Source organism: Oncorhynchus mykiss, chromosome 5 (assembly GCF_013265735.2).
Source record: "Oncorhynchus mykiss isolate Arlee chromosome 5, USDA_OmykA_1.1, whole genome shotgun sequence".
NCBI classification, from domain to species: Eukaryota; Metazoa; Chordata; class Actinopteri; order Salmoniformes; family Salmonidae; genus Oncorhynchus; species Oncorhynchus mykiss.
Genome location: NC_048569.1, coordinates 65,600,815 through 65,623,908, shown reverse-complemented (window position 1 = coordinate 65,623,908; position 23,094 = coordinate 65,600,815). Strand labels below are relative to the sequence as shown.

The 23,094-nt window shown below is 40.7% G+C and overlaps 1 protein-coding gene across 1 annotated transcript in view; it reads right to left on the bottom strand.

The window, feature by feature from the left end:
* The window catches only part of notch2 (notch receptor 2), a 57,331-nt gene extending 37,541 nt beyond the window's left edge, over positions 1-19,790 (bottom strand). The window contains exon 1 of the mRNA XM_036978102.1: positions 19,441-19,790. Within this exon, the coding sequence (XP_036833997.1) occupies positions 19,441-19,513 (73 nt within the window). The 5' untranslated portion in view covers positions 19,514-19,790. The remainder of the gene's footprint in view (positions 1-19,440) is intronic.
* Positions 19,791-23,094: the final 3,304 nt, after the last annotated feature.

Genomic DNA, 23,094 nt, shown 5'->3' with positions numbered 1-23,094 from the left:
TCAGCACAAGAACGGTTCATTGAGAGCTTCATGAAATGGTTTTCCATGGCCAAGCAGCCGCACACAAGCCTAAGACCCCCATGTGCAATGCTAAGTGTCAACTGGAATGGTGTGAAGCCGACATTGGACTCTGGAGCAGTGGAAACGCATTCTCTGGAGTGATGAATCACGCTTCACCACCTGGCAGTCCGACGGACGAATCTGAAATTGGCTGATGCCAGAAGAACGCTACTTGCCCCAATACATACTGCTAACTGTAAAGTTTGAAGGAAGAGGAATAATGGTCTGGGGCTGTTTTTCATGGTTCGGGCTAGGCCCCTTAGTTCCAGAGGGAAATCTTAACTCTACAGCATACGACGACATTCTAGACGATTCTATGCTTCCAACTTTGTGGCAACAGTTTGGGGGAAGGCCCTTTGTGCACAGAAGCATTGACATGCTGAAACAGGAAAGCGAGGGCCGTACAGAAATGGTTTGTCGAGATCAGGGTGGAAGAACTTGACAGGCCTGCACAGAGCCCTGACCTCAACCCCATCGAACACATTTGGAATGAATTGCGAGCCAGGCCTACTCACCCAACATCAGTGCCCAATCTCACTAATGCTCTTATGGCTGAATGGAAGGAAGCAAGTCAACACAGCAATGTTCCAACATCTACTAGAATGCCTTCCCATAAGAGTGGAGGCTGTTATGACAGCAAAAGGGAGGACCAACTCCATATTAATGGCAATGATTTTGGAATGAGATGTTCGACAAGCAGGTGTCCACATACTGTAGTGTAGATCAAATTATCCTAATATATATTTCAACAGTCTTATACCAATCAAACTCATGTATAACTCACCAGTACTGCAAAACCCATCCCCAGGGGATCATAGCAACATAGGAAACTACTAGAGCCAGATAGCTCAGCGAGTGAACACACAGCAGACAGAGACATCAGTGACCACAAAGCTCATTTATCTGGCTGCCAATCAGACACTTAGGCCCAAACACATCCTCTATCGTGTGGTGAGGATTCAACCAGAGACTAAACTCAAGTGGTTCTGATGAATACCAGGTGGTGGCACATGCCAAATAGAATGATGATGTTACTTGCCAATATAAATGTTCAAATTTAATATGAGCGCTGATAGTGTTGATTAAACTCAAGGTATGAAAAAAGCTGACAGCATTTCAGATCACCATGTATGCACCATTCTAAAAATGTGTATTTTCAACAGGAAGGAACAGAACATGCATTTGTAAAAATCTTTAGCTGCTAGAAAGACAACGTTAAAAAATAAAGTGTAAGCCTTTTAAATTGATGCCTAATTTAGTGTGGTCTAAGTATTTGCCTGGGGTTCACTGCCATAATCAACCAGTGGATGAGTCACTGCCAAAACCCAGAGGGAGCTTTTCCAGGAAGAAAGAGGGCAGGTCAGACGACTTCACAGCAACGCCAACCCTTGTGTGACAGGACAGTCATCACAGCACAGGAAGTGTGCTCAGCGTTAACACTACTTCCTGTGAGAAGACTGTCACATATGGTAAGCATACCATTCTGAAAGGAATTACACGATGCAGGCTCACATACAAATCCAAAGCTACTGTTTTTTACGTGTCCTCGTTTTCCAAAAACTCTTGAATATCTGCTCTGAATTAAGATTCAACTATGTCTGTAGAAAGAATGGGGTGGGTGTCAGCTATGACACGACACATTGAATTTGAAAAAAAAATATTTTGTTTATTGAACTACAGTAAGTGAAGTGGATTTACACCCAGTAACGGAATTTCATCATGGGTCCCTGATCTGTACTACATGTAAACGCATAATTATGGATGACGAGATTCATATGAATGAATCTCTTCATGGTGATGTATCCTGAATAGGTACACAAAAGTTATATAGATATGTGATATCCTTCTTTGCATATTTGGGTATTATTCTACACACTAGTTGAGTTTCTGGAGCATCAGCATTTGTGGGTTCGATTACATGCTCAAAATGTCCAGAAACAAAGACCTTTCTTCTGAAACCTGTCAGTCTATTATTGTTAAGAGAAATTAAGGCTATTCCATGCGAGAAATTGCCAAGAAACTGAAGATCTCGTACAACGCTGTGTAATATTGCCTTCACAGAACTGCGCAAACTGGCTCTAACCAGAATACAAAGTTTCCGAAAAAAGGTATTTGTTTCTGGCCATTTTGAACCTGTAACTGGACCTACAAATGCTGATGCTCCAGATACTCAACTAGTCTAAAGAAGGTCAGTTTTATTATTTCTTTAATCAGAACAACAGTTTTCAGCTGTGCTAACATAATTGCAAAAGGATTTTCTAATGATCGATTAGCCTTTTAAAATGATAAACTTGGATTAGTTAACACAACGTGCCATTGGAACACAGGACTGATGGTTGCTGATAATGGGCCTCTGTATGCCTATGTAGATATTCCATAAATCAGCCATTAAAATATTTACCACATTAACAATGTCTACACTGTATTTTTGATCAATTTGATGTTATTTCAATGGACAAAAAATGTGTTTTTCTTTCAAAAACAAGGACATTTCTAAGTGACCCCAAACTTTTGAACGGTAGTGTAACCTGAAGAAAAATATCAACCCAACATGTAAAGTGTTCGTCTCATGTTTCATGAAATGAAATAAAAGATCCCAGAAATGTTAGATATGCACAAAAAGCTTATTTCTCACAAAAAAATGTACATCACAAATTTGTTTACATCCCTGTTAGTGAGCATTTATCCTTTGCCAAGATAATCCACTCCTGTCTGACAGGTGTGGCATATCAAGAAGCTGATTAAACAGCATAATCATTACACAGGTACAATTGTCAATCTGACTTCAAGAATGTCCACCAGAGCTGTAGCCAGATAATTGAATGTTAATTTCTTTACCATAAGCTGCCTCCAACGTTGTTTTAGAGAATTTGGCAGTACGTCCAACCTGCCTCACAACCGCAGACCACATTTAACCACGCCAGCCCAGAAACTCCATATCCGGCTTCTTCACCTGCGGGATCATCTGAGACCAGCCACCCGGACAGCTGATGAAACTGTGGGTTTGCATTACCAAATAATTTCTGCACAAACTGTCAGAAACTGTCTCAGGGAAGGCCATCTGCGTGCTAGTCGTCCTCACCAGAGTCTTGACCTGACTGCAGTTCGGTGTCGTAACCGGTTTCAACTGTACCAGGCAAATAGCATGGCGTTGTGTGGGCAAGTGGTTTGCCCTATGTCAACATTGTGAACATAGTGCCCCATGGAGGCAGTGGGTTTATGGTATGGGCAGGCATAAGCTACGGACACAATTTTATTTTATAGATGGCAATTTGAATGCACAGAGAAACCGTGATGAGATCCTGAGGACCATTGTGGTGCCATTCATCCACCGCCATCACCTCATGTTTCAGCATGATAATGCACAGACCTACAGTGCCTTGCGAAAGTATTCGGCCCCCTTGAACTTTGCGACCTTTTGCCACATTTCAGGCTTCAAACATAAAGATATAAAACTGTATTTTTTTGTGAAGAATAAACAACAAGTGGGACACATTCATGAAGTGGAACGACATTTATTGGATATTTCAAACTTTTTTAACAAATCAAAAACTGAAAAATTGGGCGTGCAAAATTATTCAGCCCCTTTACTTTCAGTGCAGCAAACTCTCTCCAGAAGTTCAGTGAGGATCTCTGAATGATCCAATGTTGACCTAAATGACTAATGATGATAAATACAATCCACCTGTGTGTAATCAAGTCTCCGTATAAATGCACCTGCACTGTGATAGTCTCAGAGGTCCGTTAAAAGCGCAGAGAGCATCATGAAGAACAAGGAACACACCAGGCAGGTCCGAGATACTGTTGTGAAGAAGTTTAAAGCCGGATTTGGATACAAAAAGATTTCCCAAGCTTTAAACATCCCAAGGAGCACTGTGCAAGCGATAATATTGAAATGGAAGGAGTATCAGACCACTGCAAATCTACCAAGACCTGGCCGTCCCTCTAAACTTTCAGCTCATACAAGGAGAAGACTGATCAGAGATGCAGCCAAGAGGCCCATGATCACTCTGGATGAACTGCAGAGATCTACAGCTGAGGTGGGAGACTCTGTCCATAGGACAACAATCAGTCGTATATTGCACAAATCTGGCCTTTATGGAAGAGTGGCAAGAAGAAAGCCATTTCTTAAAGATATCCATAAAAAGTGTTGTTTAAAGTTTGCCACAAGCCACCTGGGAGACACACCAAACATGTGGAAGAAGGTGCTCTGGTCAGATGAAACCAAAATGGAACTTTTTGGCAACAATGCAAAACGTTATGTTTGGCGTAAAAGCAACACAGCTGAACACACCATCCCCACTGTCAAACATGGTGGTGGCAGCATCATGGTTTGGGCCTGCTTTTCTTCAGCAGGGACAGGGAAGATGGTTAAAATTGATGGGAAGATGGATGGAGCCAAATACAGGACCATTCTGGAAGAATGATGGATGGAGTCTGCAAAAGACCTGAGACTGGGACGGAGATTTGTCTTCCAACAAGACAATGATCCAAAACATAAAGCAAAATCTACAATGGAATGGTTCAAAAATAAACATATCCAGGTGTTAGAATGGCCAAGTCAAAGTCCAGACCTGAATCCAATCGAGAATCTGTGGAAAGAACTGAAAACTGCTGTTCACGAATGCTCTCCATCCAACCTCACTGAGCTCGAGCTGTTTTGCAAGGAGGAATGGGAAAAAATGTCAGTCTCTCGATGTGCAAAACTGATAGAGACATACCCCAAGCGACATACCCCAAGCGACTTCGCAGCAAAAGGTGGCGCTACAAAGTATTAACTTAAGGGGGCTGAATAATTTTGCACGGCCAATTTTTCAGTTTTTGATTTGTTAAAAAAGTTTGAAATATCCAATAAATGTCGTTCCACTTCATGATTGTGTCCCACTTGTTGTTGATTCTTCACAAAAAAATACAGTTTTATATCTTTATGTTTGAAGCCTGAAATGTGGCAAAAGGTCGCAAAGTTCAAGGGGGCCGAATACTTTCGCAAGGCACTGTATGTCGCAAGGATCTGTACACAATTCCTGTAAGCTGAAAATGTCACAGTTCTTCCATGACCTGTATACTCACCATACGTAACCCCCATTGAGCACGCTTGTAATGCTCTGGATCGACGTGTACGACAGCGTGTTCCAGTTCCCGCCAATATCCAGCAACTTCACACAGTCATTGAAGAGGAGTGGGACACCATTCCACAGGCCACAATCAGCAGCCTGATCACCTCCATGTGAAGGAGATGTGTCACGCTGCAAATGATGGTCACACCAGATACTGACTAGTTTTCTGATCCACACCCCTACCTTTTTTTAAAGATATCTGTGACCAAAAGATGCATATCTGTATTCTCAGTCATGTGAAATCCATAGATTAGGGCCTAATGAATTTATTTCAATTGACTGATTTCCTCATATGAACTGTAACTCAGTAAAATCTTTGAAATTGTTGCATGTTACGTTTATATTTGTGTTCAGTCTAGTATGCCTATAACTCAATGCACAGCTTTTTAAATGGAAAATTGTTTATTTAGGTCCACATGAGCAAATTCAAAAATGCACTTAATCGCGATTAACTAATGCCATTAACTCAATTCATTATTTTAATCATTTGACAGTCCTAGTCCTTTTACATGGAAATTACCACTACCATTTAGGGCAACCGAATGAGCCTGGAACACCTGAGGCAAAAACACACACTCATCAGCTGACATATCAGACCAGATACTGATGTACAGTGTACAACTATGCTGTGATACCATGTGTGACTTTGCATGTTAACTGACCATGAAAATAATACACCTACTATTCATGCTACTTAGACACGAAGACATTACAGATCACACTGAGGTGACTCTCTGTCTGGATCCTTCACTTTTGTCCCCATGTGACTGATGATTCAAGGCTGATCCTACATGTGCATTAACCACAGATAGGCATAAAGAGGCTATTATCAACGGGATATTTGCAAGAAAATGCAAATCAAAACATTTCTAAAACGATATGCTAGGCTTATTAGCCTTCTTGTGACAGAAACACACTTGGAAGTGCTGCAGGCAGACATACTTTTCCTGTCCTGTCTCATTTGTGGTCATTGTGGTTAAAAAAGAGGGGCCAAAAATATGCACATGATTGAACAGTGAAATTCATGTCTGGGGCTTCACTCTACAGACACTGGCTCATTAATAGGAAATTCTTCAGTAAAAACTGCTCAAGCCAGCCACCACATTGATCCAAAATTCACAACTTTTTAGACACGAAGGAGAGAAATAGACAGAAAGCAGGAAGTAGAATATAAAGGGGTAAAGAAACAGAAAGCAAAAAGACAAGCGAAAAACAGAACTGAGTAGGAGGACAGAAAAAATAGCAAAGTATAGCGACAAGAAAGAGCGCTAAAAAGAGCAACAAGAAGGAGAGAGTGAGCGAGTTAGCAGCTGTGATCTTTCCCCTGGCTGGTTTGACAAGCTCCACATACACGCCGTCACAATGCCAGGCCAGTGTTTACCCTATATTAATTTACCAGTGGTCGGTAAAACATTTTCAGTGTAAACTTAAATGACTAAAACCAGATATAAAGTATGTAGAAAAGATAATGGAGTTATATATTTTTAAATAACATCTTTGAGAACTAACAATCACGAAATTAAAAACTAACTCTCCATTAGGGAGAATCTAAAATTCAAAAAAATGGCATGGCATGGGGCCACTGATTTTGTTTTAATGTTTGAGTCACTCAGATAGCATAAGAACACTGCATAAGCCATGTCAAAATGTGTACAATTGCAGGAAACTAGCTTTAAAACTGTGTAATTTTCTCTCTGCCCATAGCAAAGTATATAATTTCAGGAAATTAGCTCTTTGTCTTTCTTGTGGCCAAGAGGCCGATCTCAAAACATTTTGGTTGGAGACTGCACAATTGGCCAGGCCCACTATCCCAAGCTAACTTTGCCACTGCTGCTGAAGAAAATCCTAGGGGAAGCACTGCAGGAGCAATGATCTCAGGATTTGGGATGGGCTGTCACTACGTACTACATTTACATTCTGAAGCAAGTAGGGCTGACCCCAATTAGTCGACTGGTCGATTGCTTGGTTGTTAGGCTGTTGGTCAACCGAGATTGTTTTAGTCCAGAAGTATATATATTTGTGCCCATCTCGGTGAACTAATCAATTGCTGAGGCCTAGACTAAAAGCCAATACTTGATCCGAAAATGTGGTCGGAGGCTCCATATAAAAGGTTTGTGAGGCAATTGCGGAGCCTCCAGAGGCATGCAGAGGCCAAATCGAGCTCTGTACTGCATCGCCATTCACCCCCCCAAATGTTGTAACACTGTATAGCTCTGCATTGACATGATTGGTTGACAGTAGGTGGGGGTGGTACATCCTGTAGAAAACACAAACTCACTTCCTTGACAACAGATCTGTACTACTCCGCAAAGCGCAAAAAGTATGAATGCCCTGATTTCGGCTGAGGCCATTCTTGCCCTGACTTCTGCTGAGACCTTATCACGTAAATGCTGCATGGCCAATGCAGACTTCAGATTGACCATGCGCCCAGATGCATAATGCATTTCTCAGTCTAGAATGCGCTCTCTCCTGCCAATTTGTGCACATTCATTGTTTCATAACTTCATTGTGTGAATTGTTTTTGTTTGCGTTTGATTGTTAATGTATATCAATTCCCCATTACATATATCACCAGTAGTACATTACCGTTAATTCCTATCATTTCTAATCTACAATGTGTGTTACTTTGGTTATGGTTGTTAATGCATTCAATATTATTATATTTTGTTTATTTAGTCAGTCTTTCCGTTCTCATTGTAGGAGTGGACACATTGTTTGCAGAGTGCACAACCTACGCTAGAAAATTTGAGAAACAAATTTTGGTTTATTTCATTACATTTACGAGTTTTGTCAATTTAGTCAGTCTTTTGTTTGGAGCGCCCCTGTCAATGTTGAGTAAGGACGCACACACATAGAAGTGGGTTTATAGGCAACCTGGCCTGCACACAAATGTAGGCATAGAACATGTGCCCATTTGGGGAACTGATAGTATTTCTGCTTGGCTTAACGCACCTCCACTAATGACCTGTGGAGCTTCACAAAGTAATGTTTTCTTTACCTCAAACATCAAGCAAACAAAGTCTGTTTTTGCATCCATTGAGAACGACAATACGTTGTTCCTCAATGTATTTGAAAAATCTATCCAGCTCTCTCCCTTTCGATAACCACTCAAATGTCATGCTCTGATCCAGTGGAAACGTCATAAAAAAATAGGCTTACCTGATCAAATCAAAATGTATTTGTCATATGCTCCGAATACAGTGAAATTGTCATATGCTCCTTACAGTGAAATTCTTACTTACATACCCTTAACCAACAACGCGGTTCTAAAAAAAAATAAGTGTTAGGTAAATACAGTGGGGCGAAAAAGTATTTAGTCAGCCACCAATTGTGCAAGTTCCCCCACTTAAAAAGATGAGAGAAGCCTGTAATTTTCATCATAGGTACACTTCAACTATGACAGACAAAATGAGAAAAAGAAATCCAGAAAATCACATTGTAGGATTTTTAATGAATTTATTTGCAAATTATGGTGGAAAATAAGTATTTGGTCACCTACAAACAAGCAAGATTTCTGGCTCTCACAGACCTGTAACTTCTTCTTTAAGAGGCTCCTCTGTCCTCCACTCGTTACCTGTATTAATGGCACCTGTTTGAATTTGTTATCCGTATAAAAGACACCTGTCCACAACCTCAAACAGCCACACTCCAAGCTCCACTATGGCCAAGACCAAAGAACTGTCAAAGGACACCAGAAACAAAATTGTAGACCTGCACCAGGCTGGGAAGAAGGAATCTGCAATAGGTAAGCAGCTTGGTTTGAAGAAATCAACTATGGGAGCAATTATTAGGAAGACATACAAGACCACTGATAATCTCCCTCGATCTGGGGCTCCACGCAAGATCTCACCCCGTGGGGTCAAAATGATCACAAGAATGATGAGCAAAAATCCCAGAACCACACGGGGGGACCTAGTGAATGACCTGCAGAGAGCTGGGACCAAAGTAACAAAGCCTACCATCAGTAACACACTACGCCGCCAGGGACTCAAATCCTGCAATGCCAGACGTGTCCCCCTGCTTAAGCCAGTACATGTCCAGGCCTGTCTGAAGTTTGCTAGAGAGCATTTGGATGATCCAGAAGAAGATTGGGAGAATGTCATATGGTCAGATGAAACCAAAATAGAACTTTTGTTATTGACCAAATACTTATTTTCTACCATAATTTGCAAATAAATTAATTAAAAATCCTACAATGTGATTTTCTGGATTTTTTTCTCATTTGTACCTATGATGAAAATTACAGGACTCTCATCTTTTTAAGTGGGAGAACTTGCACAATTGGTGGCTGACTAAATACTTTTTTGCCCCACTGTAAATAACAAATAATTAAAGAGTAGCAGTAAAATAACAGTAGCGAGGCTATATACAGGGGGTACTGGTACAGAGTCAATGTGCTGGGGCACAGGTTCGTCAAGGTAATTAAGGTAACATGTACATGTAGGCAGAGTTAAAGTTGGATAATAACCAGAGAGTAGCAGCAGTGTAAAGGGGGGGACGACGACAATGTAAATAGTCTGGGTAGCCATTTGATTAGCTGTTCAGGGTACTACTCTCTGATACTTTTAGAAAGAGAAGGTCCAGATTGTCTAGCCCAGCTGATTTGGAGGGGCCCAGATTTTACAGCTCTTTCAGAACATCAGCTATCTGGATTTGGGTGAAGGAGAAATGGGGAGGCTTGGGCAAGATGCTGTGGGGGTTGCAGAGCTGTTGACCGGGGTAGGGGTAGCCAGGTGGAAAGCATGGCCATCCGTAGAAAAATGCTCACTGGTACAGGAAACTCTGAGGGACCAGAATATTTTATACAATGTTGCAAGTTCGCTAGTGCAAGCTTCAGGCCAGACCCAAGTTAATAGTTGATACAATGTTTCAAGTTCATTGAAGACAGGCCATGTGTAGCCAATGTGATTTATAGGATTTTTATCAGGATCATTTCTACCTGCAGGCTGCAAAGTTTTTATTTGTTGGTTTTATGTAGGCTATTTTTACATAGCTGGCAATGGAAATAAAAGTTACTTTTTAGGTTTGTATCATTTCCGTTTAGATTTGGATAGAATTTTGATTAAACACATGACAATTATTTTGAGATATGAAAACGGCGCCCTCGAGGTGTTTGTCTTATTTAATCCAACCGTAAACTTAAAGCATCAGACAAGCTCAATGCATATAGAATGCATATAGTTGATTTTATTGAAACACATAGGGTGTGTCTATATACGAAAAAATAGACATTTAAAAATGTCAACCAATCAATTGGTCAAAAGAACAGATGACTTCCGGCAGACCAATACTTATTTCATTATTTTGTCAGGGACAGCCCTTGAAGCAGGCCTTGTCTCTGGGAGAGGAAGGAAAGGAGGGAGGACTCTGGGGGGACTCTGGGAGAGGGAGGAGAGGGTCCTCCCCACTGCAGCTTGGCCCCACTCCTCTCACACAGACACAACAAACAGTACCACCACACGACCACACACCCCGCTGATAAATAACTTTTACCAGCCTATTGTAACTACAAACTGACATTCTTTCTTCCCCCTAATGGAGGCTCTCCTATTCAGTGAAATGTACTTTAGGGGAATTCCCTGACATTGTAGACATGATAAGAACCAGGCAGCTAAGGAAAACTGGGGTCAGTTGGACAGGAGAGGGAGAACACAAAGGGTATTAGATGACTAAAACATACCCTTCCTCCTTCCCACACATACTACTAGAGCTATATTTGTATTAATTTTCCTCAGCTCCTCCATCTAGTTTCCTCAACATTGCAACTGAATGAGGGATGGCTAAAGTGAGTGCAGGAACAGAGATGAAGAAGAAAAAAAGAGATGGCATGACAGGAAAGGAGAAGAAAGGAAGAACAGATGAGATTTACAGTGTCTGGGTGGGAGCAGCCTGTGATCCCCGCTGATGTGAGTGTAAGGCTGTGAGGAGCTAATGTGAAGCAGAGGCTGAACGGAGGGGCGACTGGGGCAGGCGTCTGTCTATACAGCCCAGTCCCGACTGCCTCTCTCTCCTCTGCCACCAAAAACATTATTAATTCACTTATTCAGTCTCTCTCTCACATCTCTCCCAGAGATGATCTATTGCCCCAGCAAACTGACTGTGCTCTGACAGGCCGCCCCCCTCTTGCTTCATGAATGATGTAATTACTTGTTAAAAGATACAGCGCACATTTTTACAAGAAAAACTACATCCATGCAAACGTTGTTGATCAGTAGACCCATGAAATCAGCCAAAACCAGATAAATAACTCAATGCATGCACACACACTCCTATTGATATGCATTTTTTTTATACAAAAATGTAACCCTTATTTAACTAGGCAAGTCAGTTAAGAACAAATTCTTATTCACAATGACGGCCTACCGGGGAACAATGGGTTAACTGCCTTGTTCAGGGGCAGAACGACAGATTTTTACCTTGTCAGCTCAGGGATTCGATCCAGCAACCTTTCAGTTACTGGCCCAACACTAACCACTAGGCTACCTGTACTGTGAATAGGTCTAGGCTACATGTTGATTTAACATTCAAATACAAGTTATATTGGTAAAAACAAAGTCAAATTGATTGTATTATTGTATAATTGATTCATTAACGCATACATGGCAGTCTCTGAAAAAAGTTTACATATAGTTTTTTAAAATTATTTAAATGCAATTCAAAAGATGCCCAATGATTGAACAAAGTAGTAGCTGAGTTTATCTGTCTGTATCAAGTCCCAATCTATGACTTTGGCTAATATGCCTTCTTTTTTTGCTGTGGTTTAGTGTTTTGGTATCGTTTCAGTATTGCGTATCGTGATGGTATAGAGTATTGTGATACTAAACCTGGTATTAGTATCAAAGTCAAACTTCTGGTATTGTGACAACACACACACAGAGAGCCAGTAATGACTCCTCCACCACACGTGTAGTGATGCGAGCAGGTGCATGTGTGACTGCGGTCAGAGACTGTGTGGGCTGGACAATGAAATGACCACATGAGTAGAAATGGAAGTGAATACCTATCCCTCTTCCTCACGCTCCCTCTTCCTTTCTCTCTCTGTGCGTGTGTGCATGCGCCTGCATTGGTCTGTGCACTGTAAGACATTTGACAACCAGAGATCTCTGTCCATTTCAGAAATTCAATATTAACCAGTTCCATGTCTATTTCAGAAGCTCCAATGAGGATATATCACAAGACAGTCATTAATGAAAATATTTTGGAACAAATGGGAATTGAAAAAAGGGCACAGATCAAAGACAAACAAACAGTGTCTCTAGTCAGGGCCAGGGGCCTTGGCATGTTGCTGTGCAGTTGGCTGGCACACGTTGATTCCCCCCTCAATGCTCACCACTGCTTTGTTACTGAAACCACTACAAACCCTGGGGAGGGGAGGCTCTGTTAGTTGGGTCCCATTGCGGAGAGGGAATGAGTGACGAAGGGGATTTGAACTAATGGCTGAGGAGTGAGATGGGGAAGTAATTATGAAACACTGACAAAGGATGCACACACATGGGCGTCCCCGAGCACTGGCTCCAGTCCAATATTGGAGAGGACAGGAAGTTGTTCGCACCGACTGAGGAAGTAACCCAGTTTCCTGGAATTGCTTTAACCCAGTGTTTCCTAACTCCAGTCCTCGAGTACCCCCAACCGTAGACATTTTTGTTGTAGCCCTGGATAAGCACCCCTGATTCAACTTGTCAACTAATCATCAAGCCCTCAATGAGTTGAATCAGATGAGTTTGTCAGGGACTACAACAAAAATGTGTGCTATTAGGGGTACTCAAGGACTGGAGTTAGGAAACACTGCTATAGCCCATATCCAGGGGCCAAACAGTTGCCATGGGAGCCTGCAATAAAATACCCTGGCTCAGCATGCAGAGAAACTAAGCTCAACAACTTTGTCAAAGGGTTACTTACATCTGTGGCCGCACAAACAGCAGCATCAACATCAAGCTAGGTTTGTACTAGGACTAGGTCACATACAGTGAGGGAGGTGACTTTAAAAAAAATGCAGAGTGCTAAGAGCGACAATTAAGTCCCAATGATAATCTTGCTGTTTCAAGTAGTTAGCACCCCTGATCTAAAGCTGTGTACACAGAGGAGGGCTATGCTCTGCTGGTGGAGTGGCCTTCACACTGCGGGCAGGGGTGTAGTGTACAGTCTGTAGAGCCCTGTACATGGGCACTAGCTCTCTGCCCTGGTGGCTCCAGGATTACTGGGTTCTGCTAGGGCAGGAATGCAGGACATCTTAATTCCCTGTTAATTTGCTAACCTGCTCAACAATGCAGACAACACTCTGTAACCCCCCCCCCCCCCCCCCCCCCACCTTTCACAGCAGCACCCCCTTCTCTTACTCCATGCTGCTCTCTCACCTCCTCTGCTATTTCACTCATCCAACACTGATACCACTTCAGGCTCAGTTTGGCAGCCTGTGCTTTTGATGTATGCATTAACCAGACCAAGACCCCCATCAGATCGCACCCCCTCTACTTGACTAAAAACACATCTGGAGCACCATAGCTTCTTGCCCGTTGACCTTGTCACACAGCTCTGTTCTTTTCTGCTGTAACGCCACTTGATTATTTTTTTTACTACTACCCGAACCAAAATAACAGGGCAAAAACACATGTGGTGTTTTATTCTAATATGAGCATTATAGCTTAGGAAGGAGAAAGGGTTGAGAGGAAGGAGCAACAAACAGAACAATATCAAAAATTGTCTGTAGAGGCAGACTCAGAGCTGGGACGGATTGATGCGCCGACCACGGTGCCCACCACTGGCAGTGGAAAGAGCAGGCGCTCAGCCACCAGCTGCTCAGTAATGCAGAACTGTGGGCAGGTCAATAAACAGATGCTTGTGTTCCATGCGGAGGGTGCAGCATGTCACAGATAAATTACATTTCACACCACGCTCCAGCATGGGTCGGACTGCAGAACAAGCAATGCAGTTACAGGCACAATCACTGGGCTTTTTCAGTGCACACACATGCCTTATGGACTGAGTAAATACATGCAGCCATCACTAAGAGCAAGTACTAGGTCGTGTGCCACAAAAATAGGCAGAGGCTCCCTCCTCAAGTGATGACACTTAATACAGCACAACAGAAGACAGCATCATCTGCTTGACACAATAGGGAGGTTACAGCCGAGTGCTGCACTGTGAGAGTGAGTGAAGAGAGAAAGCATGAGGGACAGAGAGAAAGAAAGGGGGAGGAATGTGAAACACCAACAGCAACATTCCACCCGCTTCTTCTCCTACATGCAGCAGTTTTGCATTGTCTTGTGTTCTTTTGTGTGACTCCTCTGTTGTAAACTGTGAGAGTCCATGTAAAATTGATAAATTACAGTCACATGTAATCACTTTTATGTTAGTGTCCCTTACCTGGCTGGAATTCATGTTTTTCTATTGACCACCATTTATGTGCTATGACTGTGTCTGCACCAGGACTGTTGAATCTGGTTAATATCACAAAGGAGTAATAGTACAGTGCAGATTAGAGGTCGGCCGATTGTGATTTTTCAACGCCGATACCGATTATTGAATGACCAAAAAAGCCGATACCGATTTGTATTTATTTATTTGTAATAATGATAATTACAACAATACTGAATGAACACTTATTTTAACTTCATATAATACATCAATAAAATCAATTTAGCCTCAAGTAAATAATGAAACATGTTCAATTTGGTTTAAATAATGCAAAAACAAAGTGTTGGAGAAGAAAGTAAAAGTGCAATATGTGCTATGTAAGAAAGCTAATGTTTCAGTTCCTAGAACATGAGAACATATGAAAGCTGGTGGTTCCTTTAAACATGAGTCTTCAATATTCCCAAGTAAGAAGTTTTAGGTTGTAGTTATTATAGGAATTATAGAACTATTGCCCTCTATACCATTTGTATTTCATTAACCTTTGACTATTGGATGTTCTTATAGGCACTTTAGTATTGCCAGTGTAACAGTATAGCTTCGGTCCCTCTCCTCGCTCCTCCCTGGGCTCGAACCAGCAACACAACGACAACACCCACCATTGAAGCAGCGTTACCCATGCAGGGCAAGGGGAACAACTACTAGAAGGCTCAGAGCGAGTGACGTTTGAAACGCTATTAGCGCGCGCTAACTAGCTAGCCATTTCCCTTCGGTTACATCAGCCTCATCTCAGGAGTTGATAGGCTTGAAGTCATAAGTGCAATGCTTGACGCACAACGAAGAGCTGCTGGCAAAACGCACGAAAGTGCTGTTTGAATGAATTTTTATGCGCCTGCTTCTGCCTACCACCGCTCAGTCAGATACTTAGATACTTGTATGCTCAGTCAGATTATATGCAACGCAGGACACGCTAGATAATATCTAGTAATATTATCAACCATGTGTAGTTAACTACTGATTATGATTGATTGTTTTTTATAAGATAAGTTTAATGCTAGCTAGCAACTTACCTTGGCTTCTTACTGCATTCGCGTAACAGGCAGGCTCCTCGTGGAGTGCAACGAGAGATAGGCAGGTCGTTATTGCGTTGGACTAGTTAACTGTAAAGTTGCAAGATTGGATCCCCGAGCTGACAAGGTGAAAATGTGTCTTTCTGCCCCTGAACGAGGCAGTTAACCCACTATTCCTAGGCCGTCATTGAAAATAAGAATGTGTTCTTAACTGACTTGCCTAGTTAAATAAAGGTATAAAAAATAATCATAAAAAAACAATCGGCGCCCAAAAATACCGATTTTCGATTGTTATGAAAACTTGAAATCGGCCCTAATTAATAGGCCATTCCAAATAATCGGTCAACCTCTATATAGAAATGTACTGGTGGGGGGCTGGTCCAACTCAAGGTGTCAAACAAAATGTGCCCTCCCCAACAATACAAATATTTTCACATGACCCTCCCCTTGTACTGTAAAATAAACAGAACACCCTCCCCCCTCATGGTTTGCATTATCAACACCACAATAAATATACTATGTAAATCTTCACAAACAGAAAATACATCCCTCCCTACCTTGTAGGCTTACCCAGTAAAGAAGGCTTGACTTGACAATCTCCGAATGTCATTCAACTTTTTGGTGTTTTGTAACAGACGTCTCTTTTCATTCATCAATTGGCTGCTGCACGGTTTGGATTGATTGATTTTATTTGTGAGTAAAGAATATATATATATATATATATATATATATATATATATATATATATATACACACACACACAAAGATGTTTTATAAAGTGATCAGGATTGCACAATAAAGTCAGGGAAGTCACTTTTTTGGTTACTACATGATAGCATATGCGGGAACTCCTTCATTCCAGGTGACTACCTCATGAAGCTGGTTGAGAGAATGCCAAGAGTGTGCAAAGCTATCATCAAGGCAAAGGGTGGCTGCTTTGAAGAATCTCAAAAATAAAATATATTTTGAATTGTTTAACACTTTTTTGGTTACTACATGATTCCATGTGTTATTTTATATTTTTGATGTCTTCACTATTATTCTACAATGTACAAAATAGTAAAAAGAAAGAAAAACACTGAAATTAGTAGGTGTGTCCAAACCTTTTGACTAGTATTGTATATACAGTTGAAGTCGGAAGTTTACATACACTTAGCTTGGAGTCATTAAAACTCGTTTTTCAACCACTCCACACATTTATTGTTAAATAAACTATAGTTTTGGCAAGTCGGTTAGGACATCTACTTTGTGCATGACACAACAAATTTTTCCAAAAATTGTTTACAGACAGATTTCACTTATAATTCACTGTATCACAATTCCAGTGGGTCAGAAGCCTACATACACCAAGTTGACTGTGCCTTTAAACAGCTTGGAAAATTCCAGAAAATTATGTCATGGCTTTAGAAGCTTCTGATAGGCTAATTGACATCATTTGAGTCAATTGGAGATGTACCTGTGGATGTATTTCAAGGCCTACTTTCAAACTCAGTGCCTCTTTGCTTGACATCATGGAAAAATCTAAAGAAATCAGCCAAGACATCATACAAAAATTGTAGACCTACACAATTTCCAAACGACCTGAAGGTACCATGTTAATCTGTACAAACAATAGTATGCACGTATAAACACCATGGGACCATGCAGCCGTCATACCGCTCAGGAAGGAGACGCATTCGGTCTCCTAGAGACGAACGTACTTTGGTGCGAAAAGTTCAAATCAATCCCAGAACAACAGCAAAGGACCTTGTGAAGATGCTGGAGGAAACAGGTACAAAAGTATCTATATCCACAGTAAAACGAGTCCTATATTGACATAACCTGAAATGCCACTCGGCAAGGAAGCCACTGCTCCAAAACCGCTATAAAAATGCTAGACTACGGTTTGCAACTGCACATGGGGACTAAGATCATCGTACTTTTGGAGAAATGTCCTCTGGCCTGATGAAACAAAAATGGAACTGTTTGGCCATAATGACCATCGTTGTGTTTGGAGGTAAAAGGGGGAGGCTTGCAAGCCGAAGAACACAATCCCAACCATGAAGCACGGGGGTGGCAGCATCATGTTGTGGGGGTGCTTTGCTGCAGAAGGGACTGGTGCACTTCACAAAATAGATGGCATCATGAGGGAGGACATTTTTGTAATATATTGAAGCAGCATCTCAAGACATGGAAGTAAAAGCTTGGTCGCAAATGGACAACGACACCAAGCATACTTCCAAAGTTGTGGAAAAATGGCTTAAGGACAACAAAGTCAAGGTATTGGAGTGGCCATCACAAAGCCCTGACCTCAATCCTATAGAAAATGTGTGGGCAGAACTGAGAAAGCATGTGCGAGCAATGAGGCCTAGAAACCTCACTCAGTTACAACAGCTCCTCAGGACGAATGGGCCAAAATTCACCCAATTTATTGTGGGAAGCTTGTGGAAGGCTACCCAAAATATTTGACCCAAGTTCAACAATTTAAAGGCAATGCTACCAAATACTAATTGAGTGAATGTAAACTTCTGACCACTGGGAATGTGATGAAAGAAATCAAAGCTGAAATAAATCTTTCTCTTTAATATTATTCTGACATTTCACATTCTTAAAATAAATTGGTGATCCTAACTGACCTAAGACAGGGAATTTCTATCAAGATTAAATGTCAGGAATTGTGAAAAACTGAGTTTAAATGTATTTGGCTAAGGTGTATGTAAACTTTCGACTTCAACAGTACATAGGAAGAAAAGCATATGCCTAACCCCAGAGAGATAGTAATAGCAACACAATACCAAACATTCACAAATGTTTCTCAACTTTATTAGGGTAATATAAAAATAACTCAAGCCATTGTTTATAGGGAAAATACAAGCAAAAGAGCAAATGTAAACCAAAGGGGAAAAAAGCACTACCCTCCCCAAAGCTAAAAAAAAGTTTGACAACTCTCGCTATTTTGGACCACCCCCCTGTATATTTCGATCTGTCCCTTACAATAACAATTTCTGTATGTATATCATTGGTATTTGCCTAATAATTCATGGTGTGATGATTTGAATGCGTGTATTAACAATAGTACTGTTATCACGATGATTGTTGTGATTGTCGTCAATATGTGACAATATGCGTGTTGTCAGAAAACAATATTGTTTGAGCCAATCAGCAATAAGCATTAAACACATACTGCCAAAACAAAAAAATACAAAAAATACCATATGGACATCTCAAATCTACACTCCATCAAACTCAATTAAATGACAAAGAATAGATTTATTCGTAGATTTTAATTCCGACTTTCACAGCTAACACAACACAACCATTTTGAATTCCTTTCACTTGTAGCCCTAGCTATAATGGACGAGCGCAATGGTTAGCTAACATCTGGGCAGCGGTGCGAGCTCTAGAGAATAAAGTCAATATAGCTCAATTTCGGCAACTAAATATAATTTATAATTAAACATCATCTATCAATCTTACGTGATATTGTGCGTACTATATCACATATTTAAAATAGAAATAGGCCTATGCAATGTACCCTGAACAATAAACTGCTAAAGAAAACAGTAGCTGTCCTTCAACATTTTCCCATTCTTCACCTTTTCTCGATCTGCTAAGGCCATGTAACCACTACAACGTTCTTTCTGGGTATTTACTAAACTGACATATAGAAGCAAGTGACAAAGTTTCAAAGTATCGAAATGTGTTACTTTGTATCAAACGTAGCCCAATCACCTTGCGAATCAATAAGTCAAAATCACATCTGCGTTGTTATGCAGACATGTGTGCAGAGATGCTAAGAAACTAGCGAGAGAATACGATTTAGGTCGAAAAAAGGTATTACAAAAAACATCGCAGTATCTTACCCAAAGAAAGCCGAATGCAGCAGACGACGAAGACTAATACTTTGTCCGAAGCAAAACCGGGTAATTGGCCCATGATTTCTGTAAAATCCACATAGAGTCGCCAGCGCGAGGCTGAGCTCCGTCTCTGGTTAGGTGAAATGAACTCCAAGTCTGTCGCCAAGAACAATACTGTTACTGAGTAAAAATAATAAAACACCCGTTCCCCTTATTTCTTCCGCGTCTGTTCTAACTTTAAAATATTATTTTTTGTTTATATTTTCCTATAAAAGACAACGTCACCCTGGTCAAAGTTTCTTCACTACTATCCCCTCACCCCGTCACTACTGAAGTCACTCAAAGGAAAATATATTCCTCCGCAGAAGTTACAGAGGAGGATCTATCTGAGGAGTTGGCCTATCTGTTTGAGTGTCGTCACATTTGAATATACACTTGACACTCACCCAACCAACATTGCATTACAATTGGATTACTGAGATATTTGAGTGGTTTTAATTGTAGAACTGTTTTAAAAACCCACCTTTCGAATTGAACTTGTATTTTTTTTCTGTCGCCGCGGCGGAGGAATTTTCACTCCTTTTCAACTTCTCAAAGCTTCGTACGATTCTAAACGAACCCGTTGATATATTTATTTGTATTTTTCTCCGAATAGACGTTGACGATTTTCCGTTCTGCCTTTTAACTTCCACTTACACATTGTGCAACTATAGGTTGCCCTCATCGGCAGGTTTACTGGTATTTGTGAAAGAATATTGCCTTCAATATGTATACCATAGTATTTACTGTCAATGTTGTTTTGATGAACAAAATTACTTTAAATAGATTAGTAAAAAAGCAATGTAAATAAAAATGAGTCACAGAGCAATCTGGTAGTCTACAGTAAAATAGTGGGTGATATGCCATACATTAGAGTTATTGTAGGTCTTGACATAGTTCAATATTAGAAACAGGTTAGTGATCTTATCAAAATCTTATTTCCATCATGCAGTTTGAGCAAAAGAGCATCACTTTATTGGTATCATTCAACCTCCAATATAACAACAAACTGAATTATCTATTACTGTATCCACAGATAATTACAAAAATTATTGCAGGTTGACATGGTCATATCATTCTGATCCAGGTGTAAATAACAGACTCATGACCTAAACAAAGAACTCATCACAGTGATGTGTTTGTCTTCACACTCTGTTAGAGAAACATTGCAGGACCCCTGCTGTTGGGACTTCCCGCTGTACCTATTCACTGCTCATGAAAGAGCTGGGTCCAGGGGGAGCAAATTGATCTCCTCAGGGATTCCACCTAACTCTATTGTAGTGGTAATCAATGTCAAGACAAGCCTTATGGCAGCAGGGTTAATGCAATGTAAAGCAACAACAACAACAAAAAAAATTTGCTCACTTTCTATTCATTTACAGAGCCACCACTTTCTCTTTCTCTCAGTTCTCCCATCTGCCTTCAATAAACATGTTGTATTCTCTTTTAACAGACAGGACACAAATTCACTGCTGTAGAAACATTTCATGCAACAAATATCAAAATAGTTTTATGATACATCATGAGTTAGATCGTAAAATGGCACTTTATCCCAAGACCATAAGTTACTTGAAAATGAGACATACAATACCAGTAAAAAAAATATATATATATATATTTTACATTTGAGATTCTTCAATGTAGCCGCCCTTTGCCTTGATGACAGCTTTGCACACTCTTGGCATTCTCTCAACCAGCTTCACCTGGTTGCTGTACTTCACCTGGTTGCTGTTCATCCTTCACTTGATGCATTGGTGTCTGGCTAGAATATGTTCATTAATGACTGTTTTTTATTAACAACTCAAATATGTTTAATAACCAAGGACATACACCTGGAAACTACCCCACTCATTTCAGAGTCTTTGATTGAACAGTGCAGTGTCACAAATTATGTATTTGAGTCGGTAGTACCCATTTAATGATTTGGGAGGCATAACAAGAATACAAACTAAGATAAATTGATCTGTTCAATTGAGGAAGATGTAGACCAACATATATTGAATTGTTCTGTATAGTTCTGTGTGTGTATAGTTCTGGAGATTCAATGTGTGTGTTTGTCAATATTGGACTAGTGTGGTTCACACCACTGTAGGGATTATCAGGAAGACTCTAGCTGCCAGGCAAAAGATTTATAGCGGTGGACATTGGTGTCAGGGGGCAGATAAAGGGCTGAAGAGTGATTGCCCGTGGATTGGTCCCTTCCCACCCCGATTTCATAGCCGTGGGAAACCAAATCACTGGATGTCATTCTAGAAAGAAGTAACCTTCTGTAGGGGCATAGTTGGCAAGTGAGAGGAATATATAGTTATACCAGAGGAGGCTGGTGGGAGGCTGGAATGGAATAAATGGAACGGTATTAAACATATGGAAACCACGTTTGACTCCGTTCCATGAACTCCATTCTGGCCATTACAATGAGCCCATCCTCTTATAGCTCCTACTACAAGCCTCCTCTGAGGTAGACATATAGACAATGATGGTTGGTGGAGTTGTTTACATGTAATTCACGACACTCATCTATGAAACATGGCCACTAGTAGGCTCCTGGACTAATCCACAGAAAATATCTGAACACAGACCAAAATATTGAAATAATTATACAGTTGGTGATAGTTTTTTATTAATTTATTTTATTAATTTAACTAGGCAAGTCAGTTAAGAACAAATTCTTATTTACAATGACGGCCTACCCCGGCCAAACCCTAACCCGGACGACGCTGGGGCAATTGTGCACCGCCCTATGGGACTCCCAATCACGGCCAGTTTTGATACACAGTCTGGAATCGAACCAGGGTCTGTAGTGACACCTCTATCACTGAGATGCAGTGCCTTATAACCCCCCCCCCCTCCCCAGCATTTGAGGCAACTGTTTTCATGTTGTACTGTTAACATATCTTTAGTGTTTCTAGTCTATGCTAGAGATGAAGTGATACAGTAGCAGAAATGCACTTCCAAAATAAGAAGCGCATTGCATTAATCATGTTGGTGTGACTTGAGGTTACATGAGCCAATGTTAATGTCAGGAAATAGAGAAGACCCAGATCATTAAACATGTTCATAATTCAACTACAGTACATGATTGACTTGACAGAAACCCATATCAAATGTTATTTACACATTGTGGTATTCCTTTACCTTGCTGACTTTTGACATTGACTGACAATACACGCTGGATAATAAAGTTGGATAAATACTGTTGAATTCTGGTCTTGTCAAGTCACAAGTTCAGACCTTAAATAACAACTAACCACTGATTCCCTCAACTATTTGTTATGACTAGACTATAGATAAGTGACTAGGCCTGGGTCTCCACAATGTCTCCACACACTGACTGAGATATGCAGTGTGACCTACAAAACCCAATTCAGTTCTACAGCAGCACACAATATCATTTTGCACTTGATGTTCATACATGCAAATATGCTTAAGGCTACTTCACAACCACATCACAACAAGTTGGTGAGAAGCGCGTGAGGCGCTTACTTGTGCTTGTGTTGTCATTGGCGCGCTTATGGCCGTAACCAGGCCTACATATGAAGACACCGAAGTCCGGACCTCGGTAATTTTTTTCTCATTCGAAAAAATAAATACAATAAAAATATATATTGAAAATAAATTACC